The sequence below is a fragment of the Gossypium hirsutum genome, chromosome D07 (assembly GCF_007990345.1).
Source record: "Gossypium hirsutum isolate 1008001.06 chromosome D07, Gossypium_hirsutum_v2.1, whole genome shotgun sequence".
Taxonomy (NCBI): domain Eukaryota; kingdom Viridiplantae; phylum Streptophyta; class Magnoliopsida; order Malvales; family Malvaceae; genus Gossypium; species Gossypium hirsutum.
In genome coordinates this window covers 49,898,641-49,926,033 of record NC_053443.1, presented here as the reverse complement: position 1 = coordinate 49,926,033, position 27,393 = coordinate 49,898,641, and the positions used below count along the sequence as shown (strand labels likewise).

The 27,393-nt window shown below is 34.1% G+C and overlaps 1 protein-coding gene and 1 long non-coding RNA gene across 2 annotated transcripts; one reads left to right on the top strand and one right to left on the bottom strand.

The window, feature by feature from the left end:
• Positions 1-16,714: 16,714 nt before the first annotated feature.
• LOC107954866 (anthocyanidin 3-O-glucosyltransferase 2) lies at positions 16,715-18,469 on the bottom strand. The gene has a single exon (XM_016890554.2). The coding sequence runs from the start codon at positions 18,360-18,362 to the stop codon at positions 16,911-16,913; it is 1,452 nt and encodes a 483-aa protein (XP_016746043.1). The 5' UTR covers positions 18,363-18,469; the 3' UTR covers positions 16,715-16,910.
• A 7,634-nt stretch (positions 18,470-26,103) lies between these two features.
• On the top strand, positions 26,104-27,393 carry LOC107956778 (uncharacterized). Its single transcript, XR_005916327.1, has 2 exons — positions 26,104-26,183; positions 27,130-27,393. It is a non-coding gene; the product is annotated as an uncharacterized lncRNA (long non-coding RNA).

Sequence of the window (27,393 nt, the reverse complement as noted above, 5' to 3'; positions counted from 1 at the left end):
CATATAGTCCCTTAATCGAGCCTTCGAGGCCTTAAAAACACTTTAGAAACAATTCAGGACTAAATTGAAAACATTTGGAACATTTAAGAAAAAAATTTTAAAAGATTGAACTACAGGGGTCACACAGCCGTGTGGTGAGGCCATGTGACTCACATGGCTGAGACACATGCCCGTGTCTCAGGCTGTGCAAGAATTGAAATAGGGACACACGACCATGTCTCGGCCCGTGTTCGTACCCGTGTAACTTTCGAAGTTGGGTCACACGGCCAAACCACACACCTGTGTGCCAGACCGTGTAACTCTCAAAATGGCCTCATATGCCCGTATGCCAGGCCGTGTGCTAGGCCATGTAACAGCTTGACTTGCAAACCTTAAAACCTACAAGGGACACACGACTATGTTGCATGGTTGTATGTCATACACGGCTGAGTCACACGCCCATGTCTCAGGCCATGTAGACATGAATTTGGCAAAATTCAAGCCATTTCCACCACCAATACAAGCATGTACCTAAAAGCAATTTGTGCCCAAATTCAAAGCACGAAAACCTTACTAAAACATACATGAAATAACCAATTCAATAGACTATTAACATTCAACCAATATGTCATACAAGACACCTCAAATACAATCATTCAACCATACCTAAGCATGTACACTTACCACATCTCAATCATACTTGTATAACTCATTACCACTTCCAAAACATACCGTGGTTATGATAATTAGAACTTCCAAATAAACATACCATTTGGTCACTCAACATGCATCATATCTTAGTCATATTAATACATACCAACAAGGCACCAAAAGTACCAAAAGTACATCAACCAAAATAACATATACATGCCGAACTTATCAACTATCATTCAACTAACATCAAACACAAGTCCACCTATACATGCCATTTTAACCTTGATCAAAACATAAAAAATTACCAAAATTGATTGCTAGATAGTGTGATAGATTTCCGACGAGCTTCTAACCAAATCGAGCTTTTCGATGATCTACAGGAAAAGAAAAAAACTAATATAAGCAATAATGCTTAGTAAGTTCGTATAAAGGTAACCTAACTATTGAACATATTAGAATAAACAACTAGGCATAAATTTTCATTATATCATAAACTAGCTTTCATTTTTTTTCTATTCAATACACCTACCATGGACACCTAGTGTAGCTTTACATATACATATATATATTTTTCCTTATAAGCATTTCATATAAGCATTTCACTTAAACGTTTCTCCTTACCATAATATTTACACATTTAACATGCAATCATTCAGTAATTCATTTTTTGTTTCAAAGTCTCATATAAACATATCAACCCGGAATCACTTACTTTCACTAAACAATGTAAAAACTAAATAAATAGATTAATCATACCTTTTATTCATTCACAAAGTACTTATAAAATTAGTACTGAAAATGGTTCATCGTATGCTACCTGTACTATAATAATTCAATCCAAACTCATTGATATATGTATATAAATATCTAACTTGAACCGTATAATCATCGATATAATTATACTCATGTATGATCAAATAGGACATTGAACATTTATTGTTGTCTTGTCTATACATTAGCCTTTAAGCACATAAATAATTTTGTAAATTCCATTGAACTTTAGCCCAATGAACTAGTAACTTCACTCGGATACTCGGGTAACTACACCACATTAAGGGCATCATAGATGCATAACAAGGGAACCAATGTGCAATCAAGAGCACGAATGTGCAATCAGGGGCACCGAAGTGAAAATAGGGGCACATATGTGCATTTAGGGGTACCGAAGTACAAATAAGGGCACAGATGTGCATTTAGGGGCACCGAAGTGTAAACAAAGGGCATAAATGTTTGTTCAGGGGTACCGAAGTACAAACAGGGGCAAAAATGTGCATTCAGGGGCACCGAAGTGCAAACAGGGCACAAATGTGCATTCAGGGGTACCGAAGTACAAACAGAGGCACTGATATGCAAATAGGGGCACTTCTTCATTTCTGTAAACATACTTAAATTCATCTAATTCACATATAACTTTAATACAATTCCAAAAAAAAACACTACTAATAATATTTTCTCAATTTCACACATATATAAATCAACTAACTAGAGGACAACAATAATAATCACAAGTGACTTACATTAAATAACAAATCACTATGAACTTAACTGGCTAAATTGCAACAATGACTAATTACTGGGGCTATTTGGTAATTCTCTCTTCTCCTCGATTTTCATCTCATTTTCAATCTAAAATGATAATTCCATTCAATTTATTAATTCAAAAAGCAAAACCAATTCATTTTAAGCAATTTAGTCCTTTTTAACATTTTTCTAAAATTACCCTCAACTTTTTTATTTTTATTTAATTTAGTCCCTATGTCCTAATCATGCAAATAAACCAATTTTAGTGAAAGCCCAAGTCACCCGAATGTTAATACCTTACAATACAACCCACATTTGTAACAATTTCACATCAAGTCCTTGAATTATTATTTTAGCAATTTAATCCCTAAACTTTTAAATCATTAAAAATAATTTAACAAAATACTTATAAATAACAACTAATACTTCAAATTCATCGTTTAACATCTAAAATCACAAAGATTCATTAATAACAACATTCAAAATCTTTAACGGTTTCAAAAATGAAGGTACGAGCTAGCTGGACCTAATTGCAACGATCTCAAAAATATAAAAATGATTAGAAACGGAATAAAAACACTCACATGCATTGGAACTACACTTGACCGAATGCTGCCTATCCTTCCATGGAGGTTTCGGTTATGGGGAAGAAGACATAAAAGAAATTTCAAATGTTGGCTTTTTGTTTTATTATCATTATTTTAACTTAACATATAAAATCTTTTAATTAAAACATTTTAAATTCATAATATTTCTTATTTTTCCACCCACTAACCGTACATCATAATAATTAGGGTATATTTTCACTTTAAAATTCTCATTTCATACTTTTATAACTATTTAGTAATAAATAAACTTATAGCGATTAACTTTTGCATCATTTTAAATTTAGTCATTTTTAATTAATTAACTATCAAAATATTAAAATTTTTTAACCAAATTTTAATACTACCTTAATAGCATTCCGTAAATATTTAATAAAATATTTACGACTCACTTTATAAAAATGAGGTCCCGATACCTCATTTTCTAAAACCACTTGACTTTAAGGTCTTACCACTTAAGATCAATTGCTCTTCCATTTAATAATAAAATCATTACATGAAATTTTATTAATACACCCTATTACTCATAAATATTAAATATAATATTTATGGACTCGCTTGTCGAATTTGTGGCCCCGAAGCTACTATTTTTGACACTACTGAAAAACGGGCTGTTACATGTTGCCATACCCGAGCTGTGGTCTTACACATTGCAACACCATGTTTGTCGTCCTGGCGAACTTTATTTGTTTGCCATAGTTGGACACACGGGAGTGTCCGAGGCCGTGTAAAGGTTGGGCTATTTTTTTAAAATCCACATGGGCTGAAAACATCTCACACAAGCGTGTGACACGGCCGTGTGGCCAAACACAGGCCCTTACACGACCGTGTCACCCTTTTAAAACCCTAATCCCCTTTTATTTTTTTATTTTGCCTTCTTAATCAATCCCTAACCCTACCCGCCGCTGTTCACCTTCCATTTACAACTCCGGCCATCCAAATCGCCCCTCTCCTCATCGACAACCCATCCCCTCTCCCTTTCTCCCCTCCATCCATCCACCCTTCTAACTCTCGTGTCGAGCTGGCCCGCATAGCCCCCATCCCTCCCTATTTCGAGTCGCACCAACCACCCCGCCCCCTTCACCTCCCTTCGACCACACCCCTAACCACCGCTAGAGTCGCCCTCTTCTCCCTCTTTTCTTCTTTCCTCCCCCATGTACACTCCGACCCCACAGCCGTCCCCTTCGCATGCCGTCGGCCTCATTTCTCCTCCTCGTCGCACTCTCCCCCTCTTCCAAACTACCACCCCTGCGCCACAACCACCACCACTCCACCGTCGCTTCCCAGTCACCACCACCATCCACCGTTGGTCAACCACTATTTGCCCTATTTTATTTATCATTTATTTTTTTGTTATTTTTCTATTATTATTCTTATTAGTTCTTTTATTTTCTTTATTTATTGTTTATTATCTATTATTTTCTATTCTTAGTTATTTTATTTTATTTTTCTAGTTATACTTATTTCCTAACCTTATTGTTAATTTTAATTCATTTTTTAATCATCGATTTATTATTCTTCATGCTACTATTTTGGTTTATTAATATAGCTATTATTATGATTCATCTTTAGTTTATTATTTTGAATTCCTTATTCACTGTTTCTAATACTATTGTTCTTTGTTCTTAGTATTCGAATTGTTTATTTATTTATTTCTTTATGCTTTTTTATTATTCTTATGTGTTCTTATTTCCCTTATTACTGCTATTTTATTATTTTTATTGTGGTTTTTAGTTTTCCAGTTCATTTCTTATTTTTATTTTTGTTTTCATTATTCGTTTTGCATGCTTGTTACTAGTAACTAGTGTTTTCTGAATCAATTTGCTATTTAGGCGGTTTAGATTTCGATGCGCGTCTTAGGATGATTCTTCTTGTCGTATTTTAATTTACACGACTGTTTCTCATCTTTTTTTTTGTTTATTTGGTTATGCGTATTTTATTTTCTGATAGTGAATTATTTTATTTTAGGTACACCATGGCCAACACTCGCAATAAAACCAAAGTCGCCGTTCTTGCTTCAAAAAAATGGAAAACACCTAGTGCGATCTTCTCCTTAAGTGCCTTTGCCAAGGCTCGCCACCCCTATATCTGATTTTCAGCATGTCCTTAGGAGGACTCATTTTAGTTACTTCGACTGCGACCTCTCGGCTTAGGCCAATGTACTGATTGGGCCACTTTGGAGCAGGTCCAATTAGCTAATCATGTTCGAGCCTTTATTACTACTGTCCCGTAAGACGATTTTCTCCATCATCAAGCCCACATACATGGAGCTAAATTTGGAGTTTTTCACTACATTTACTCTCCAGCATGTGATGAAGACTCATGACGAGCCGAGCACCATCACTTTCTGACTCGATGGCCTGGTGCACCAATGAGTGTCTCTGAGTTCAATGTTGCTTTGGGACTATACACTGAGGAGTTTATGAGTGTCGAGAACTTCCTTTGCCCTCATCGGCACATCTACCACTCGCCATCTAGCTGTTGGGTAGATTTTAAGGCGAGTACGACACCTTACGACACGAGTCGTTTGAAGGAGACTTTTCTCCCTCCAACTTTACAGTATATTCATGCCCTTTTAGCTCATACTTTGACTAGTAGGAGAGAAATCACTGAAGTCATCAGTACTACCAGTGCATTTTTTTATGGAGCATGGCCACAGGGTATATTTTTTATTTAGCCTACTTCATCTCCCTCGCCTTTCACTATCAAGCAGACCGCAACAGGAAGGGTCTTATCTGTTTAGGTCCTTATGTGACTAGACTCGCTTAACACTTCGATCTCCTTGACATACCAGAGCAGTTTTCTAAGCTTATACTTGCCGGCCAGATGCGTCCACAAGGGATATCGAGCATGACCCATATGAGGATGATCGAGCGACTTCCTGGAGCTGATCCTCCTCAGTACCGATTATTTGATTCTAACTTTCAGAATGAACCCGAGGACTTCACTAATGATGTCCCTTTCCATCACGAGGACCCACCTCATCCTCCACCTTTGCGTCACCGTCCTGTTACTTCTGCTGCTACATTAGTATACCTCTCCGAGCGGTTCACTCACTTTGAGTAGCACTTGTTTTAGAGGTTCGATAGTATTGACACGAAACTACAGCAAATCTGTCAGCACCTCCACATCTTTTCTTCGGCACCAGTGACTCACCCTACTGATGCCTCTGACGATAAGGATAATTGATTTGATTTGTTTTCTTTTTAATTTAATTTAATTTAATTTAATTTAATTTAATGTTTATTTCTCTTTTTAGTTGTTTTGTTTTATTTTTATTTTCTTGTACTTCTTTTAATTATTATCTTTTGAACTATATTTTTTTGGTTGTTTCTACTCGAGTTATAACCCCTTAATCTTCTTAACTATTTGTGTTTATTTTCTTATTAGTTTGCTCAAAATCATGCACTATATCTAGATTTGTCTATAATTCTACTTTTCACCATTCTGGCAATTTCATCCAATATTCAGGGTAGTTTCAATTTTCTCCCTCTCTGATGATATTCTGTTTATATTGTGATTATCTATGTTTGTACATTGAGGATAATGTACATCTTAAGTGGGGGAAGGTTATTTATATAATTATTAGAAAATCCCTGAATTATATTTTGTGTTTAAGTAATTTTCTCATACTTCTATTAGAATGAATTTTTATCGATTTGTGATTTTTATTGATGTGTTTTAGATTAAATTCATAGATATTTGTGCATTGGTTTTTTTAAACTTTAAGGCATGAGAGAATCGAGCATGATAAGTTTATTTTCAGAATTAAAAATTTTAGGTTGTGTCCCTGAATTGAGGTATTACTTTGAAGTTTTAAATTTACAACTTTGACATAAAAAACCATAACTTTTTGTGATATTTTGAGCCTTTAGAGCATACATTTTTCTTGCTCATTTTTATTATTGGTTATGAGTGTGTAAATTTGATTTGTTACTCTAGAACTTGCCTCGATTATGCATGTCAAGACCACACCTTTGATTTTATATACTGAGATGATAAAGGCACTTAGGTTTTAACTCACTTATCCCATAAAAAGCATACCTACATAATTAACCCTTAGTGAACCCCGTTGAGCCTAACACACTGTTTCTTAATTTACCCATTAATGTTAACCCATAACTCATTTTTATGTTCATTGAGAATTTTTCCTGTTTTATTGACTCCCTTTTTGTCGAGATTTGATTTGGTTGGTTGCCAACTATGCTCTTTTGTTTAATTTGCTAAATTATTTCATATAAAAAAAGAAAAGAAAATACACATATATATTATTATTTTAGTTCTATAATTGATTTTGAACAGTTAAATTCATATTTTGAGAAGAAGCTAATTTTCTTATTCTTGAATAGTTCTTGATTTGTACACTTGTTTTTAATTCAGCATTTGTTATTTTTTTTAGTTTGGTAATGTATCCATTCGATCTTGATTTTAACCATATTTTTCGGCCTTTCTCCACACCCTTAACCTAGGCCCCATTACAACCTCTTAAAGACTTTTTGATTTGTGTATCATACAATTTTATAATGGTGGAGATTTTCTTTTCATGCAAGCCTATGGTAATGACTTTTCATGTTTGGCTATTGAGTGCTTATTCTTGAACCTTAAACACTTAAAGTGATTTGAGTGAATCTTTAGTGAGGATGTCGATTCTTGTCAATTTTGAATTAAAGGTAATTACTTAGATAAGGGGAAATACCTATGTTTTCATGCTTTAAAAATGTTCGGCTTGGATTGTTTGCATCTTTAGTGCTCTTTTAGTTGAATTATTAATGTATGATTCTTTGTGAATTATGGAAAAACATTATTGATGAGAATTATAAGTTGAGAAAAACTAATTTTAATTGTGAGTTAAGGATTTTGCTTGAGGACAAGCGAATGCTTAAGTGTGGGGATATTTGATAAGATGTAAAAGTAACATAATTTAATCCCATTCTTAATGCGTTTTTGGATAATTAATTATGTAAAATTAGTTCATTTGATGATCCTAATACTTTAAATTCATGTTTTTATACTTAGGAGAGCATTTGGGAGCAAAAGAAGCGGAAAAAGAGCCAAAATTGAATGAATAGAGTTGTTTCCAAGATCTACATGGCCTGTGCATTTCCACAGGGGCTGGCCACATGCCCATGTGCCAGCCCATGTCGATATCACATCCTGTTTCCTAAATAATAGAAAAGCTCAAATTTTAGGCTTTCTAAGCATTCTAAAGTGTATAAATACCAATTAGAAGAATATCTAAGGGGGCACTCAGAGAAGATTGAAGAGAACACTCGAAGAATGCCATCGGAATCAACTCAAAAGTGGATCTCCTTCAAGATCAAAAATCCCCATTTAATTTCCTTCGAAGTTTTATTGAGTTTCTTTATATCTTGTTGTTATTCTAACTTTGAGATGTTTCTATTCAGGAGTATGAACTAAATTCCCTAGATACCTAGGGAAGATGAAACCTATGATGAATTTTATTATTTGATTTCTGATTTACTCGATAAATATTTGATTCTTGTTCTCAATTATGAATGCTTATTTCATGTTTTAATATTTTCGGGATATTAATTCATGTTTAATGTGCTTATTCTAGTGGAGCAAAAGTCTCTGTTTAAGAGTATATCTAGCATAATTCAGTGGAGTTGCATGCAATCCTAGAAATAGGACGACATAAATCTACCAGATTAGAGTCAAATCTAATAGGGGAATCCATAAATCAAGTTAATGCGACGATAAGGGTTTTAATTAGAAAGAGATTTCAATTAATCAACCTAGAGATAGTTGTTCTTACTCTTGAAAGAGATATTAACATAATTGAGGGATTTCTACGGATCAAGACACAAGTGAATAAATCGTTTAATTCAGATTCAGAATAACAGGTGAAGTCTAGGTGGATTCTTTCCTGGGTATTGTCTTTTTCGTCGGTTGTCTTGGATTATTTTTCTATTTTATTCTCTGTTGCGTTCGTAGTTAAATTAGATTAGTAAATTTAGATTAAAAACAATCACTTCAATTTATCGGCTAAATAATAGAAAAATAGTAATTAGTAGTACTTTTAGTCCTCGTAGATATGATATTCCCTACTCACTATAGCTATACTATTGTTCGATAGGTGCGCTTGCCTTGTCGTAATTATAGTTCGTTTAGTGACAATCAGGCGAACTCACAAGTTGCGGAGTAGCAAGCGAAGGAACTGTCTTAGGTTCTAACACCTTTGGTTTACCAAAATATGTATCAAAAATTACATCCCAAGTTCCATATGACAGAGCAACATTGTTAGGCTCAATGGTTGTAGCATTCTCATCTAAATATGGAAAAATATCCTCAAAAATTTCACATCACAGGACACAAAGAATTTCTTAGAATCCATATCATATTATATACAACCTTTTTTTCCAAAAGGGTACCAACAGAACTTTGATTATCAGCAAAACATAAACAACCAAACACACGAAGATCATCAAACAAAGGAGGGCTACCAAACAATATTTCATAGGGTGTTTTATTGTGAAGAAAAGGTGAAGGAGTTTGATTAATGAGATGAGAAGTAGCAAACACACACTCGCCCTAAAACGATATAGGCAGTTTTTCCTGTAAACACAAAGCACGAGCTACATTTAAATATGTTAATGTTTCCTCTCCACTCCATCATTTTGTTTAGGAGTACCAACACAAGATATTTGAAAACTAATGTCATTTGCACGAAAATAATCTTGGACACAATTAAATTTTGTCCCATTATCACTTCTAACACATTTTATTTGTTGAGAAAATTGGCGATCAACTATAACAATGAATTACATAAAAACTTTGAAAACCTCCTTTTTATTTTCCAATAGATCTACCCAAATAGCATAAAAGAAATCATCAACCAATGTCAAAAAATAATGAGATCCACAAGATGAACGAGTATCATAAAACCCTCATAAATCATAATGAACTAACTCAAAAATGAGTAGCTTTCTATTCACTAATTGGAAGGCTATTTCTAGTCTGCTTAGCACGATGACAAATTTCAAATGCTTTATTCAAATGACCTCTAGAGTTACTAACATAACGAAGTAACTTTACTACTTTCTCGGAAAGGTGACCCAATCTTCTATGCCAAAGTTCTAAAGAGGATGAAGCTTCAACAAAGACCACTTTGACCATCGAAACCTGCTAGAAGAAGTAAAGTTCATTCCATCTCTCACCCGCTCCAATCAACTCCCTTAAATAAAGGTCTTGAATAACACATATGTTAATTAGTAGAAAATTGGACAAAATAGCTCATATCATCATTTAACTAGGAAACCGAAATTAAATTACAGTTTAATTTAAATGCGTAAAGAACGTGTTTTAAGTTAATTTTCTCCGTCAATTTAGCCATTCCTTCTTGGGTAGCCACCACTGTTTAGCCATCAGGGGGTCCTACGGAACATGCTACAGTATCTCTTACATTTATCAAACACATAAGATCACCCGTAACATGATTTAAACACTCTGTATTGATAATCCAATTATTCTTGGACTTACCATTCCACCGAGTGGAAGTTGATTGTTTATTACCGAACACCGCGAGAAGAGACTGCAATTGTTCAACGATAAGACCAAGAAGTGTTTCCCCCTTGGTGGTGGTAGAGGAGGAGAAGTCTCACTGCTAGCCATTTAAAATGATGAAAGAAAAATATTTGTGTCAAAAACCTTACTCAGATGCCATGAAAAGAATAAGGTAATCTCTTAAATTTTAGTAACAGAACTTAAGGTATATATATATAATAGTAGTTACATAGGAATCAAATTGCTGAAACATAAAATCCCATAATAATATCTTATAACATCCCATTAGGAATCAAACTGCTAAGATATAATATCTCATAATAATATCTTATAATATCCCATTAGGAATCAAATTGCTAAAAAGATAATACCTCATAATAATATATCAACAGAATATTTATAAAAAATGAGGAAATATAATACAATTTGATTTCAAAAATATGGTTTTAATTTGGCATTAAATAATGTTAGATTTTGTAAAACTTTTCCTCAATACAAGAACAACATTAAAGAATAAGAAAAATGGGATATAACATCTGGGAAACTGGCAAAAAAAGCAAAACTTTTAAATCCCGGAGCAAATAATGAAATGGTGTGCAATAAGAAATTTGGATTATAGATATGAATAGCATAACTTGAACAAAAGACATACAAAGTTTGAAACATACTCAAGCTCCGATGATGTGATAAGCTATAAAAGTAACATATTTTTAATCTCATTCTTAATGCATTTTTGGATGTGAATTTGAAGCTTCTAATCCTTTAAATTCATGTTTCTGTACTTAGGAGAGCATTTGGGAGCGAAAGGAGCGAAAAACGAGCCAGAATCGAACAAAAAGAGCTATTTTCAGGATCCACACAGGCTAACCATACGCCCATGTGCTAGCCCGTGTTTATTTCGCACTCTAGTTCCCAAATACGCAGAAAAACCCAATTTTTAGGCTTTCTGAGCATTCCAAAGACTATAAATAGCAATTAGAAGAATAGAGAAGGGGGCAATCAAAGGAGATCGAAGAAAACACTCGAAGAATGCCACCGGAATCAACTTGGAAATGGATCTCCCTCAAGATCGAAGGTCTCCATTTAATATCTTTCGAAGTTTTATTGAGTTTCTTTATGTCTTGTGGTTATCCTAACTTTGAGATGTTTCTATTCAGGATTATGAACTAAATTCCCTAGATACCTAGGGATGATGAAACCTATGATGAATCTTATTATTTAATTTCTATTTTTACGCGATAAATACTTTATTCTTTTTCTCAATTATGTATGCTTATTTCATATTTTAATTTTTTGGGATATTAATTCATGTTTAATGTGCTTATTTCAGTGGAGCAAAAGTCCCTGTTTAAGAGTAGATCTAGCATAATTGAGTGGAGTTGCATGCAATCCTAGAAATAGGACGACATAAATCTATCGGATTAGAGTCAAATCTAATAGGGAAATCTATAGATCGAGTTAATACGACGATAAGGGTTTTAATTAAAAGAAATTTCAATTAATCAACCTAGAGTCAGTTGTTCTTAATCTCGAAAAGGATATTAACATAATTTAGGGATTTCTATGGATCAAGACACAAGTGAATAAATCGTTTAATTCAGATTCGTAATAGTAGGTGAAGTTAAGGTGGATTCTTTCCTGGGTATTTCTATCCCATTGGTTATCTTTGATTATTTTTCTATTTCATTCTCTATTGCATTATTAGATAAATTAGTTTAGTAATTTTAGATTAAAACATATCACCCCAATTTGTCGGCTAGATAATAAGAAGATGATAATTACTAGTATTTTTAGTTCTCGTGGATATGATATTTCCTACTTACTGTAGCTATACTATTATTTGATAGGTGCACTTGTCTTTGTCGTATTTATAATTAATTTAGTGACCATCAGGATGGCTTCTCATTCTGTTCATTCAAGGCAACCAAAACTGCATATAAATAAATCTAAATCAGGCAATGAAGATTCATGTTAACAAAGGGAAAAGACCAATGAAGAACCTCTACTTGCAAAGAGGAACTTCATAATTCAGTGATGAAAATTTAGGAATAATAAATAATTTTCCCTTTATATATTCTTTTATATGTTAGCAGACATTCTATAGCAGGAAAAATGAAAGCTTTTGGCATCCAGAAATAATCAATAATTTGCCCTTTATATATTCTTTTAGAGAAATAAGAGTTCTTACTTTATATAAGAAGAAACTGGACATGTATGACTGCAAATTGCTATTTTTAATTTCACAAACAAGCTGATTACCACTCCAACTAGACCTAGAGAAGAAGAAGACAATATGAAAGAAGAAATGGGAAAAGGAAAAACGGGAGATAAAAATTAAAGTACTGAGATCAGGAATGTAAGAAAGAAAAAGTTCGAACATATATATTTATATTTTTTTTGCTAAAGAAATACAACGTGTTAAAGTTGGCTTATGGAACATCGATTTCGACGGATACATATATTCCGTCTATGTATATTCAATTTATATTGAAGAATTTGAGTTTACTGTCAATATTTCACATTATACACCGAATTTAGTCTGTTCGTATATCCTTTTGTCAGTAAATGGAAGTTTTGTCGCAGTGCATGCTGGCTGAACGATGGTTGGGGATGGTAGTTGCACGGTGGTTGACTTGGGTTTCCAGAGAGAGAGGTGAGAGGAAATATGGGAAAAAGAAGGAGAAAGAAAAGTAGATACAAAATAATCTTTATTTATATTTTGCGGAAAATATAACAACTTAAGCATATTTTTTATTAAAAAAAAGTTTAAATACTAATTTGAAAAAAATAGTATAATTTAGGTATCAAGAAAAAAAAAGTAAATCTAATAAAAATATTAATATCCTTAACCATGAAGTGTGGTGTAGGAGTTGCTCAACTCATTTTTCAATCATATAGTTGGAGATTTGATCACTAGCTATGAGAATAGAGTACATTTTATGGCTAGTTGTTTATCTCTCCGAAAAACACTCGCAGTGAAAGAATTAATCATTACTGTCGACAATGAATATCCTAATTATGACAAATATATATATTAACAATCTTTAAATTTTAAATTAAAAACATATTAAAAGTTTAAGTCAAATAAAAATAATACAATAAATAAAAAATATAAAAACTTAACAAAATCAAATCAACTCACAATCAAATAAACTTGTAACCTTGGTCAACCTTAAATTATGAACTAATTAATCTAGTCCAATAGGCTAAATTTCTAACATGATTTTTTTTTTACTTATAACTTTTTCATTTGCAACTATTGGAACATTATATATATTTTGAAAATATTCCAACAATCTCCCTCTATTTTCAAAATATTCTAGATTTTGATAATCTTGAAACTACATGGTAGACTATGCTTTGAACCAGCTCTTTCATTTGATTAATCGAACACATCTCACATAATAATTTCAGCACTAGTCAATGAAAAGTATCTAGAGACATTATTATGGCCACGTGCCTATAATGTATTTTCATGAGTACTGTCAAAGCCCAGCCCTTAAGCTCCTAGAAATGACCACACTTCCACTCACATAGGTAGATCCCATCAAGAGTATTCCTGTAAGTATAACACTCTAACATATTTATGGTATGGGTCTATTAATAGTATAATACTCATCCTTCTCCTTATCATTACGAATATCTAACACTTTTTACCTCAGGATGATATATTATATATGTTACACCCCGATACTCAGCCTAGAAGTTATACTGAGTTCCGGAGGTTACATTGACCACCAAAGTGGTTCTAAAACATTTTACAAAATAATTTCTCAAAACTTAATCCGAATACGGTTTGCTTGAATTGAACTAAATCGTTTAACAATTTTAACGCCGAATTTGAAATCAAACAGATTTGGAAATTCAAAAGACTGGTGTTATGAAAAATAATTCACAGCAGAAAACATAATACTCACCGTTTAAATGCAAAGCACAAACCAGTATTTTATGTTTAAAACTTACATTGTATTAATGTTTAAACCAAATATTTTAGAATAATCAAAACTGCTTATGAAAAAGATGTACCAAAGTAATTTATACCACAGTCCATAAAACAAAATTACTAACAATCCAATAGAGAATGATTTAACAAAATTATTGAAACTTTAACAAGTTTAATCCGATTGAGAAAAAACCGAGTAGAAGTTCTGAGATCACCGATGCACTGAGTCCAACACCCAACACAAGAATTACCTGAAAGGAAGGAAACTAAGAGGGGGTGAGCTACGCGAGCTCAGTGTGAGTCCGAAACATAAACAAAAGGCAATTGACAAAGTATCAAAATGAATACTTCCAATATGCACACACAGACAGTGAACGATCAACTTATACCAATAGTTAGTCTTGCAAGTAGTCTATTAATAAACATAACATAGAGTTATTATTCCAAATACACTAGATACAAAGACATGTTGGACTATTCAAATTATAACGCCATTAATCCCACAACCATACAGACAGATTTATACCCAAATGTGAAATGTATGCAACAGAATAAATAAAAAACCCACCCATCCAGCCAGACACCACTCCGACCACCCTACACACTATATATGGGCTATAGTATGCCCATCCACCCTACACAACACAATTGTGGAACTAAGCCACTCAAGTAAATGTATACAACTGAGCTGGTATACGTATAGTATAGTTCGTTAAACCGCCATACAAATGTATTGTAGTTAAACTGCCAAATCAGTCTTCCTTCTCTTCACAACCAAAACCCCAAATTTTGATACAAATGCCAAAGTGCACTCAATATGCTAACAAACTTGCAGAACAGAAATACATATTCAGTGGACCAATTACAGAGTCAATTATCACTTGCATACAATTAATAAATAACGATAACAAAATACCTCATATCCATCTATCACATCACCTTAATGCATGAACAAACAATTAACATACATCCTATAATCATAAATACACACACGAATCTAAGTTGAAAACAGAGTCCCAACACATTTACAGAAGCCTAACCAAGAGTCAGATTACACAGAAACATAAAACGAGTCAGTTTATGACTCAGAACAAAAATCTACGAAATAGGGTCACACGGTCGTGTGCCCTGGCCGTGTAGAAGGGTCTAGGTCGTGTGAAGAACAACATGGTTTTATACAAACCTCATATATTTTGGTATTCTTTCATACTTTTCGGCTTGCTTTCAAAATTAGGATTCGAAAGGGGAAATATATTTTTGGAGTAATGAAATATGATTTTTGTATGTTAAAAAATTGTAATGGGATTTTATATGGTAATTTTAAATTATTAAAATGTCATGCTAATATATGTTGCTAAAAATATTATATATAAGGATAATTTTAAAATTATTGAAAAATTAAATAAATAAAGCAAATGTAATAAGACAGACTAATATTTGGTAGACCCTCATGATTTTTGATACTCCCTAATACTTTCTAGTAATCACTTATAATTTTTGGTACTTCTCATGTTTTTTTATAATTCCTCAAAATTTTTGGTATTCTTTTACAATTTTTTAGTAATTGATTAGAACCTACTCATTGATAATGACATAAGGACATTTCATCAATTAAATTGTGCTTGATGCAATAGTTTAGCATGAAGAGATTGAGTGAAGTTAAATATTTTATTGGAATTCGAATCCTTAGGCACCAAAAGAACAAAATAATAGCCTTATCACAAGTTTCATACTTGGATAAGATTATATAACGTTTTACAATGATTGATTTGAAGAACAAAACACAACCTTTTGTATCAAGCTTTCATTTTTCTTTGTATGATTATCCTAAGATAGCAAAAGAAAGAAAGCATATGAGAAAAGTTTCATACATTTTGGCAGTAGGAAGCTTTACGTATGTTATGCTTTGCATATGCCTAGACATCCGTCTTGCAACAGGATTAGTAAGTCGATCTTAGAGGAATCCTGATCCTACATATCTGTAACGACTCGATTTTCAGTTGTATCAAAAAATACGATTTTGGGACCCCGTTTTCATAAATCGAATTTGTAAATATTAAATAGGGACATTTACAGAGTTAATGTATAAATTAATTAAATTTTGGTTGGGTAATTTAATTAAAATTGTAGTTAATTAAGGCCTAAGGACTAAATTGTAAAAGTCAAATCGTTATAGGTTTTGAATTGACCAAGGGACCTAAATAATAATTAGTCAAAAGTCCAAAATGATAATAAAACCATTTTATAAAATAAGTTAACGGATGATGATGATGTTTTGTTAAGTATGATTAGTTTAGTTAATTAAAAGTGATTAACTAAAAGACTTCAAATCATTCAAGTAAATCTTCACAAAATAATAAATTCGAGATTTGCTCTAATTTTCACGTACTTAAATCAACTAAGTTATGACCTAATTTATTTTAAATTCCAAATAATACAAGTTATAAAACTCGAGTAGTTACATGCATAGTTTTAACTGCGCTCGTAATAACCTCAACATAATTAAAAATATTCTATAAAGAAACCCCTCTTGCAGGAGAAATACCCACATCTTATACATTTTTATCACAAAATGAACGTACCAAATTTATAATTTTCTAATATAAGTATATTAAATGAGCTAAACTAACTATTGATTAGGAATACATTATTTTAGAAATAACAATAGCAATTTATTGAAATTTTCATGGCATGTTGTCCATGACATTATCAATAAAACGACATAACGAGGAGTGTGAAGATCCGCCGTCCATCAAAGCCTTCCTACTCCGATCACTCATCTCTTTCATCCTCTTCCGAACGTCACTATCATTCTCCATCAACCGCCTGATTCCTCTCTCTATTGTTTCTGCCTTCACAATTTCTACCTCACCTCCGCCATCTTTCCTATAGTCCATTTTAATCTCCACCGCTAATCCCAACTCCTTCACCAATGTAAACGCGTTCATCTGTTGCTCTGCGTAGAGCGGCCATGCCGCCATTGGCACTCCAAACCATACACTCTCCAATGTCGAGTTCCAGCCGCAGTGCGACACAAACCCTCCTGTCGCAGGATGGCCCAAGATGGCCACTTGTGGTGCCCACCCGATGACCTTACCAATCTCAGCCGTTCGGTCCAAGAATCCTTCCGGCAACACCTCTGCCACATTCTCGTAATCAGTCGGGTGTCCCATGATGCCGTTTACTTTCTCTGGCGGTCGGCGTAGAGACCACAAGAATCGGTGCCCACTCTGCTCCAGGGCACAAGCGATTTCTTTTACCTCATCCGCACCAAAACTTCCCATGCTCCCAAAGCAGAGAAACACCACAGATGACCGAGGTTGTCTGTCGAGCCATTGATTGATCGAGTCATAATTCTGATGGACCCCACTAGAGCCTTCACGAATCAATATGGGTCCCACCGGGTAAACTGGTGGAAGCTTACCATTAGAAAGGGAGTCAACTGCATGCGATTCGAGCTCTGAAACTGTATTTACCATTATGCCCTTCATTTCTCTCACCCCTTTCGCTAAGTTGAGGAGGAAACCAAAACCTTCAGGCTTGAACGTTACAGTTGGAAAGAATTTAGTGGAAACCGGGTTGACATGCGATGGAATAGTGAACTCAGTGTCCGAGTCTGTTAACTCAACGAGCTCAAAGTTTTGCACATCATGAAGAGCTTGAGCGAAAAATAGGAAGCCAAGAAAACCAGCCCCGGAAGTGCAAAACAGATAGCTAGGAACGCCGAAGTCGTTAGCCAAGTCTCTAAAAGAAGTATAAAAAATGTCGAAAACAAACCCGGCGAGTCGAGGTGAGCCGGGAACTGAGTTGGAGTGCTCAACTATTTTGGCGACGGCCTCTTTCACAAGTGGTCCGTGGGTTTGAACTAAACTCCCCACAAACTTAAGCCTATCCATGTCTGCATCAGATTGATGGAGGTCGATGAATTTGATGCGGGTGGTGGTGGTGGTGATAGTGGCGGCGTTGAGATAGTCGATGTAGGCGGTGGCTTTATAGTTAAGGGGTTGCTTGATGGTGAGAACAGAGATGGAGAGGTTGGCATTGAGATCCACTAAAAGCTTAGCCACTTCAACTGCGGATACCAAATGGCCGATTCCAGGCGCTGGGAGGAACACTAGCTCCGCTTTCTTCATCATCGAAATGAAAAAGGAAACTTGAAAAGAGAAATTCTGTGGGGAAGAGCTTAACAGCGAGGATGGGAAAGTTGCTTTGGTTTGTGTGGGATTTAGTTTTCTCCCGCTTATTAATAAAGACGAGAGTGTGTCAATCAGAGAAGCTAAATGGTGCCAAGTATGAACGTCATTGCTTTGCTGTCGCAACGTCTGTGAGAGTATTATATCATTTTTATTTTTTAATAATTTAATATCATTTTAATATTTTTATCTTAAATTTAAGCTCATCATATTGAATTTGATCTTTTTCAAAATGAAAATGTTAAAATAACATTAAATTATTGAAAAGGTATACAAATGATATAGTATCTCAATTTCATATAATTCTTTATCATTGAATTATTGTCGAATCAGCTAATAAAAAATTTAATTCAATTGGACTAGATTAATTAGTTAATAAATTTATTTTGGTTGACCAAGGTTAAAACTGTTAGTTATCCGCAATGATAAAGGGAAAGATGAGAATTATATTATTAATAGATCCATAACATAAATATATTAAAATGTTATAATTATGAGAACACTCTGGATAAGATCAATCTATGCGAATGGAAGTGTGGTCGCTTCTAGAAGTTTAAGCGCTTAGCTTTGACAACACTTGTGAAAGAGGTTACAATATATATAGCGTTCCAATAATTTCAAATGAAAAGTTTTAAGTATTGTTGAGTAATATTTATCTCATGTCCCATTGAGAGGAATGTTGAGGGTATTTATACGTGCTCCTACCATTACTATTACAACTCATAATTGGGACCACTATTTTTTCTCGGCCTTGGGGCCTCCGGTACTAACATTCCCTGCCTCTGGTGTTGACATTCTCTGCGCGCCCCCTGGCTTGTTAGACGCGTGTCTACGTAGCACACAGTCCTTTCTAATCTTAGAGCTGACATCCTCAACGAGCTCCGTACCCGTTGGTCACGAGTCTGGATTACTTATAGGGTTCAAGATCCTTTCTGCGAACACAGTTTGTGAACCCATCCTTCGAGGTGTGCCCGTGAAATCTTCTTGCGAGCTATCTTGGTGAACACGAGTCCTCCGAGTCGGGTCCATTTGGGTCAAGGGACAGAGACCCGAATCCTTTTAGGAAATTTGGGTTGGCTGTTATGGATATATAATAATTTGTTCCCCCCTTAGTGGGCCTAAGGGATGCTATAAAGTGGCAGGTCTTAGGTCCATCATGTCAGACTTGAACGCAACTTGTTGGGCACACTGCAAGTCGTGGTGTATATCAGTTACTTTGTCACTTGTGAGGCCGAGTATTGGGTGCATGCATCTGACCATTGAGAGATGGATCATTTTTTACCTGCTCGCATTTGGGTCGTTGGTTCTCTTTGGCCATCCGAACCGTTTGAGGACGTCTTCTTTAAAAAGGGGTTTCTAAGGGTTTGGGTTATTCATTGTTTGGCATTTTCTGTAAGTTAAAATCAAGGTAATTTTCGTGAATTCTTCCTACTTTCTAGTTTCCATTTTTGTTTTCCTTTTATTCAAACCATATCGAAGATGAGAGGAGCCTACAATCAGATCGTCTAGGTCCGACCATCTCAACCAATTCCAATTTTGGTGAAAGAGAAGCCTTATGTCTATACCACCACCCCAAAGGAAATGGTGCAATCCTTGGTTGTGCGGGGAATAAAACTCCCTCACCTTTCCTATAAGGTCTCTATTCCTGCGGGGTCGTATCGAGTATGCGAGACGATGGATGATAGCTTCCTTCTACTGCTACATGCTTTGGAGGTTAGGTTCCATCTACCCCTACACCCTTTTTTTTATAATCTCCTAAATGACTACCACCTCGCTCCTGGTCAACTTTTTGGCTTCTCCTAGTGGTTGGCTGTGGCCTATTTTCTTGATAGTTGCCATCACAGCGAGGTGTCGATGCTCGCCGTTTTCCAAAACTTATACCAATTGAAGGGTAGCGACGTGGGGGAATCTGTGAGGTTCTATTATTTCTCTCATCGCAGGAAGGTACAAATAATCATTTGAAACTATTACAAGAACCTGCGCCTGAAACGGAGGAAGTACATCCGAGTCTGCAGTATTCTATGTGAGGACTTCAGGTTCTATACCAAATGGTCTTGAATTGATACTGGTTACTAAAATGCTTATCCCTTATCTCCACATAAACTGTAAAGCTACCTCGATCTTTTAATTTTGGGGTATCTTTCTAGTAATTATCGCACTACAAGAGGCATCAATGTTAATTTGCTCACTCTTTTTTAACTTCTTATGCATTAACATGATTTTTGTTAAATTTTTTCATATTTCGAAATTTTATCGATTAATTCCAAAAGTGGAAAATTAACATTGAGGAACTAAAATAAGTTCATAAAGCTTAAAAATTCAGCTTCATCTCTTCTCTTCTTGTCCTCCAACCTTGATGGGAATGGTATATGGTTAGTAACAGGATCATAATTTTTTGCAATCACCGGCTCAACTATCTGGTCGACTATCTTCTCAATTGACTCCTCAGACTTGTTTTCCTCAAAGGGTTCCTCCATAGAATTCTATAAATCCTTGTCTTTTTGGATAAGCGCACTTAGGTTTTCAAGAGTTTTACTTGAGCGGAGTGCAACTACATTCACGTGTTCCTTCCTGTCCTTTCGAGGATTATTTTTTGTGTTGCTAGGAATACTCGTACCCATTTGCCTTTGCATGTTATTTAGGGTGCTCATTATTTGACATATCTGTTCTTTCATTTCAGTCATGTCCGCATGGGTTTGGGTACACTCCAACCTTATTGCTTGTATTTCCCCTTCTATTCCATCAAGCCTCTGACCACATACAATATGGTCGTTTCCCATTAGTCTTTCTTGAGATCTCTGCTAATGTGGAGATTGTTAATGAAGGTTTGGTTGGTTTTGCATCAAGTTTCCACCTTCTTGATTTCTTCCTCATTTGAGGTTTGGATGATCCTTCCACTTGGGATTATAAATGTTCAAATGAGGATTTACACCCATATTATCTAGATAATTCACCTATTCCAACTGACTCTTAGAATACTACCCATAGCCTTGAGCTGATTCAGACATGGATGGTTTGACAGTGGTTTCCAACCAGTTTAACTTCTCTAGTATTTGTTAATATTTATCTTCCTCGTAGATAGCTTTAACAATTTAGGGTTTCAGTTTGTATGAGAACATCTCATTGGGCCACATATACAAGTTCATAACCATGTTATCGATCAACTGACAAGCTTGCTCATATGTGTTGTTCATGAAAGCCCATATTGATGCACCGTCCAACTGAGACCTTAAATTTTCGTCGAAACCATTGTAAAATATTTGCATCTAGAGCCACTCTTACATCTCATGATGGGGACACTTCTTCAGCAACAACTTAAAAAGTTCCCACGCCTCGTATAGGTTTTTGCCCTCAATATGCTTAAAATTGGTGATATTGCGCCTTAACTGGATGATTCTACTGGTGGGAAAGAATTTATGTAAAAAATTTCCAACTAGACCATCCCATCAAGTGATGGATCCTGGATCTAGCTAATGAAGCCAATCAGTCACGTTATCACACAATGAAAGAGTGTTCGAAAAAAGCTGAGTTGAAAATGGTTTTCTTGCATAACCGAAAAATTAAAAATTTGAAAATCGACCTAGTTTCTGATTTTTATAGCAATAAACCTTAGATCGAAATCGTATTTGTGTTTCTAGATAAGCGGATCCTTGATTTTTTTGGCTTTCAATCAAACTATTTTCTTCGCTATTCTCGTACAATGAGCTACTTTGGGTGTGAGCTTGAACCAATTGAATCAAAACACAGAACTAGAAAAAGTTTTCTTTTCTTTTATGGTGAAAATGAAAATTTTTTTCTTCTTTAATAGAAATCGATAGAATTTTTATTCTGAAAAAAATATATCTAATAGTTGTGAATAAATTCTCTCTATTTTTCAGTAGAGTGACAATCTCTTTAAGTTATGTTAATACCTCTACTAGTTTTATCTATTTATAATGAGAGAAGGTAGAAACTTTTTTGAATTATAGATGTTTATTTCAAATAGAAAAACAACTTCCTAGTCCAAGTAAGAGAGTGAGAGGGGCTAATAGGGTGTGATTCCCCTTATATGTATAATGATGGAGATTTGGGTCTCTCATTATATTGAGCTCAATTATAGGTTCTTTTTGGACATTAAACCCAAAAATTTATAATATAATCCAACCTAATACATATTTTTCTATTTTCAAAAATAAATATTAATTTCTAATTAAATAATTTTCTCATCCCAATTTTACCCCAGTAAAATTATGATGATTTTACCCCTAGTAAAATTTCCAAGAAAATATATTCAATATTTTATGACTCAACTTTTTCACTATCATTGAATGGTTTGTTTTCATTTTGAGGCTTTAAAACTGCTCAAAAACATATACTCATTCTTCCGATCATTTTTGAGTAATCCATATACATTTGGAAATGGATCATTTATAATTTTCATTTCTATTTCCATTTTTGAGAAACCCACATTCATTTCAAAAATGATTCCATTTCTTCATTTCTTAGAAAACAATAATAAATTTTCTGAATGTTTCTCATTTCTCTATTTCTATTCATTCTGTTCATTTTGATTCAATATGCAATTCATTTATAGTTTCAACGAGTTAGCGGAGGGACTGATTGGACATATGTAATTAGCACTCAAATGATTTATAATTAAAATTTGACTTTTCGCCTATTAATTATAAACTCATTTAGTCACAAATTCATTCCAATATAGTATTGTGACTGAGCTCTCGTTAATGACATACCATTACGAAAGCAACTATTTAGTGCTCGTCCAATGACGTTGTCATAAGTGTGTTACCCTCATAGTAAATCATTGATCTCTTTGGGATAATATCCGTTCTCCCAATATGAATCTATTTTACCTCATGGTAACCATTACATCTTCCTTCATGAAAAGTCAATCACTATCAAATAGTGATCAAGTCATACATCACAAAAATGAATGATCCGTGGCCACGTTTACGACTCATCAACCATGTTTATCCATGTATCATTATATGAATTCCACTTTTGTGAATGACGCTACATGCTTCAGAAGTCATACAACCAACACACTAGCTTTCAGTCCTTATCTATTCGAACTCAGGCTTTTACTTATATTAAAGTGTGCGAGTCACACATACATAGTCTGTCATCCACTCAAGATTTAGGTATGTCACACTATGAATGTCACACGCAAATAGATCCATAAATAGATTTAGAATCTGTTCTACTTGGGTTCAGTTCAATGTACTTGTAGTCCAGTCATTCACATCTATGTCTCTATCTTCTACGAGTCATCCGTTCCGATGCCAAAGACAAGGTATCTTCCCAATTGGACTTGATAGATGATTTACTAGTCTTTCAATTGGTTTGCTCATTTCTGATTAGACTAAAGACATGTTTAGGTTCGTTTACTAATAATAGTTGTCTTTTGTATTACGTCGTAATACAACTTAATATCAGTTAAACATTAGACAATCGATGAACAACATTTGCTTCCACTTTTCTTTACTTGTATAAGCCATGTGAGGATAATATACAAAGTATAAAGTAATTTATGAATAATTTTATTAACCAATATATTCAAAAAAATTACAAGTGTACTTAAACGAAAATACTACACTTAGGCCACTAGATCCAAGAGCCTCCCACTTGCCTTAGTAAAGTAGAAGAGTCATGTTTTGCATTCCTATTCTCTCCATATGCTTTCCAAAGATCTCTCTAGCTATAAGAGTCTTGGCTAAATAAATCCCCAGGTTTTTTCCTCATATGTGATTTTTAACTACATCAACTATTTCGTCAAACACTCCCGTCTCCCTTAATGTGTTTTGTCCTTATGTTGTTTCTTTTAGGTTTAACTTTATCTGCACTATTATAGTGTCATAGTTTTTCCATACCTCATATTTGACCCTCCATATTGAAGTTAGTAGTGTAACTCTGCTTGACACTTATTCACTCTATGGACCCGCCATTTAGAATAAAAACACAGCCCGAAGTCAATTTCCTCGAATCCCGGTACATCTAGAAGTCAGAATTAGTATAACTGATAGGAGTAAGATATCTTCTGAAATACACGAGCATATACTCCCTCGCTCTCCGTATATACTTGACTATATGCTTAACTGCTTGCCATTGTCTTGGTCTTAGATTTGCCTGATATCGGTTTACCAACTCTACTGTAAAATAGATATTTGGGTGTGCACATAACATAACATAACATAACATATATGAGACTTCCTATTGCCAAAGCATAAGAAACCTTTCTCATATTCTTTATTTCTTCCGTTGTCTTAGGACAGTCCTCTAAAGAGAGATGAAATCCCAATATGGAGGGTTCATTTCCTTTCTTCGAATTAATCATTGCATAGCGCTCCAATATCTTATCCATGTACGAAGCCATAGACAGTGCTATCACTTTGTTCTTTTGATCCCTTAGGATTCAAATGCCTAGAACAAAATTAGCTTTTCTCAAGTGCTCCATACTAATCTGTTGGGTTAACCACAGTTTAACCGATGGCAATGTCCCTACATCATTTGCAATGAGTAGAATGTCATCGACATATAGAACGAGAAATACCACCTTTCCATCCCCTAAACGTTTATAAATACAAGGTTAATCTACGCTTTGGTCAAATCCAAAAGTCTTGATCATTGGATCAAATCTTTGATTCCATGAGAATGATGCTTTGTTAAGTCCATATATGTATCTAAGTAGTTTGCAAACTTTATGCTCGTGCTTTAGCTATATATGTAATAGCCCGATTTTGACCCAAATCGGAACAGTGGTTTCGGGACCACACATCCGAGTCTGAAAAATATTTTAATATTTTTTTTCTGTGTTTATTATGTGTGAATTTATATATGTGAAAGTTTCGTGAATTAATTTTATTGTTTGAGTGCTTAATTTGAGAATAGGGCTTAATCGAGTAAAATAAAAATTTAGTGGTTATTTTTAGAAAGGCCAAATAGTGGTTGTTCTTTTAATATGAAGGTTTCATGTTGCAATTTTGCCATTGAATTAATGAATGGACGGCACTATGTATATATTATATAGTTTTTATAGTAATTATAAAGGTTATAATAATAAATAATATATTATAAAGTTATTATAATAAAAAAAACAAACATAAGTTAAAAAGCCATTATCATTTCTTTTGTTTCTACTAACCGAATGTAAAAGAAAAGAAAAAGGAAAGAACAAGCTAAGGGTTCGGCCATTTTGAATTTTGATTAAGGTTAGTTCTTTGTTCGGTTTTTGATAATTTTTACGTTTTTGAGATCGTTGCTTTGTGTTCTTTAAAGCCCATGCTTCAATTTTGTGAATTGGTGATGATTTTGAAATTTGCCATTGATGTTAGCTTGATGTTTTTGTGGTTTGATGATGAAATATAAACTTTTGTTGATAGATTATTATGTTTAATTAAGTGATTTTTGATAAAAATGTGTATTAAGGATTAAATTGAGAAAAGTGTACAAATTCAAGGTTAAATGTGTGAATAAACTAAAAATATGGGCTGCTAGTAGTATGGGTAGAATTCGGCCTAACAAGGATTTAGTGAAATTTTGTGTATTTTATGTTATTTTGAAATAAGAACTAAATTGAGAAAAATGCAAAATGTTAGGGGTTAAAATGCAAATTTCCATTTATATGTTCTTGAATGAAAATTTAATGAAATGTTGAATAATTAAGTTAAATTTGATATTAATTAGATTGGAAAAAGTGGAAATCGGATTTGGATCGGGAAAATCGGAAGTTATCGATTAGTCGTTCCGGTCCGTTCGCGTTCGTACGAGGTAAGTTCATAAGTGAATAAATGCTGTTAAATTTGAATGTATATATGTTATATGTGCTGAATTTATCTTTAATAAATATATGTGCATATGCTGAATTGAATTTAGAGTTGGAGAACTAGTTACGAGCTTGAATCGATAGAATTACGACGTCCGAAAAGCCCCGTACGAACCATAGGAATAGTTAGGATACATATGTCATGACATAGGATTCCTATATATGTTATCGTGTAAGACCACGTCTGGGACGTTGGCATCGATTTGAGATTTATGTATAAGACCATGTCTGGGACATCGGCATCATATTTGATTTCGTGTAAGACCCTGTCTGGGACAGTGGCATCGATATTGATTACATGTAAGACCACGTCTGGGACGTTGGCATTGTACGATTTTTTTTGAGCTATCCAAGTATCCTATTTGATTCTGAACGGTTCAACGGGGTATTCCGAGAAATAAATGAGTATATGAGTGTGCAGCCGAATCAGGTATGTTTATGATGAATATGAATTTGAGCAATGAAAGTAAGTATGATTATGATTATTCGTTATATAATTTATGTGAAAATGAGATGTGAATTGTTATGCTTATTCGGGCTTGGAAGTGTATAAAAAGAAATTGATATATTTTTTACGAATAAATTGTAATAAATGATCATGATTCGGTTGGTATGTAATGAAATTGTGGAAGCTTAATCCTACGAATGAGCTAATGGTAGATATATAAATTTGAAAGAAAAAAAACGGTTTATATGTCCATCCATAATTAACTCTAGTGAAGTTACCTAGTGTGGTCTTAAGAAATTGAGATTATGATGAATGTATATGTGGTTGAGATTTTTTAAATTCAGCTTAGTTAAATTGAATTATAAACATTATTGGAATGATTTATTTGCTTATGGCTTACTAAGCTTTCAAAGCTTACTCTGTGTGTTTTTCCTATGTTATAGAGTTTCGGAGACTTGCTCTGGTTGGAAGTCTTGGGAGATCTCATCACACTATCCCGTATTCATTTCGGTAAATAAACGCTTTGAGATTTGGTTATGTGGCATGTATAGGCTAGTTTTGATATATTTGATTTTTGAAATTTGTATATGTATATAGCCATGCGAAAATGGCTTGTTCATGATGCAAATGTTGGCAATTATTTTTGGTCATGTTATAAGCTTAATTGAGAGGTATGATTTATGGTAAATATGTTGTGATGTTGGTTA

Excerpts from the sequence above, each read along its gene's own strand:
- LOC107954866 (XM_016890554.2), bottom strand. The coding sequence starts at position 18,362 with ATGATGAAGAAAGCGGAGCTAGTGTTCCTCCCAGCGCCTGGAATCGGC.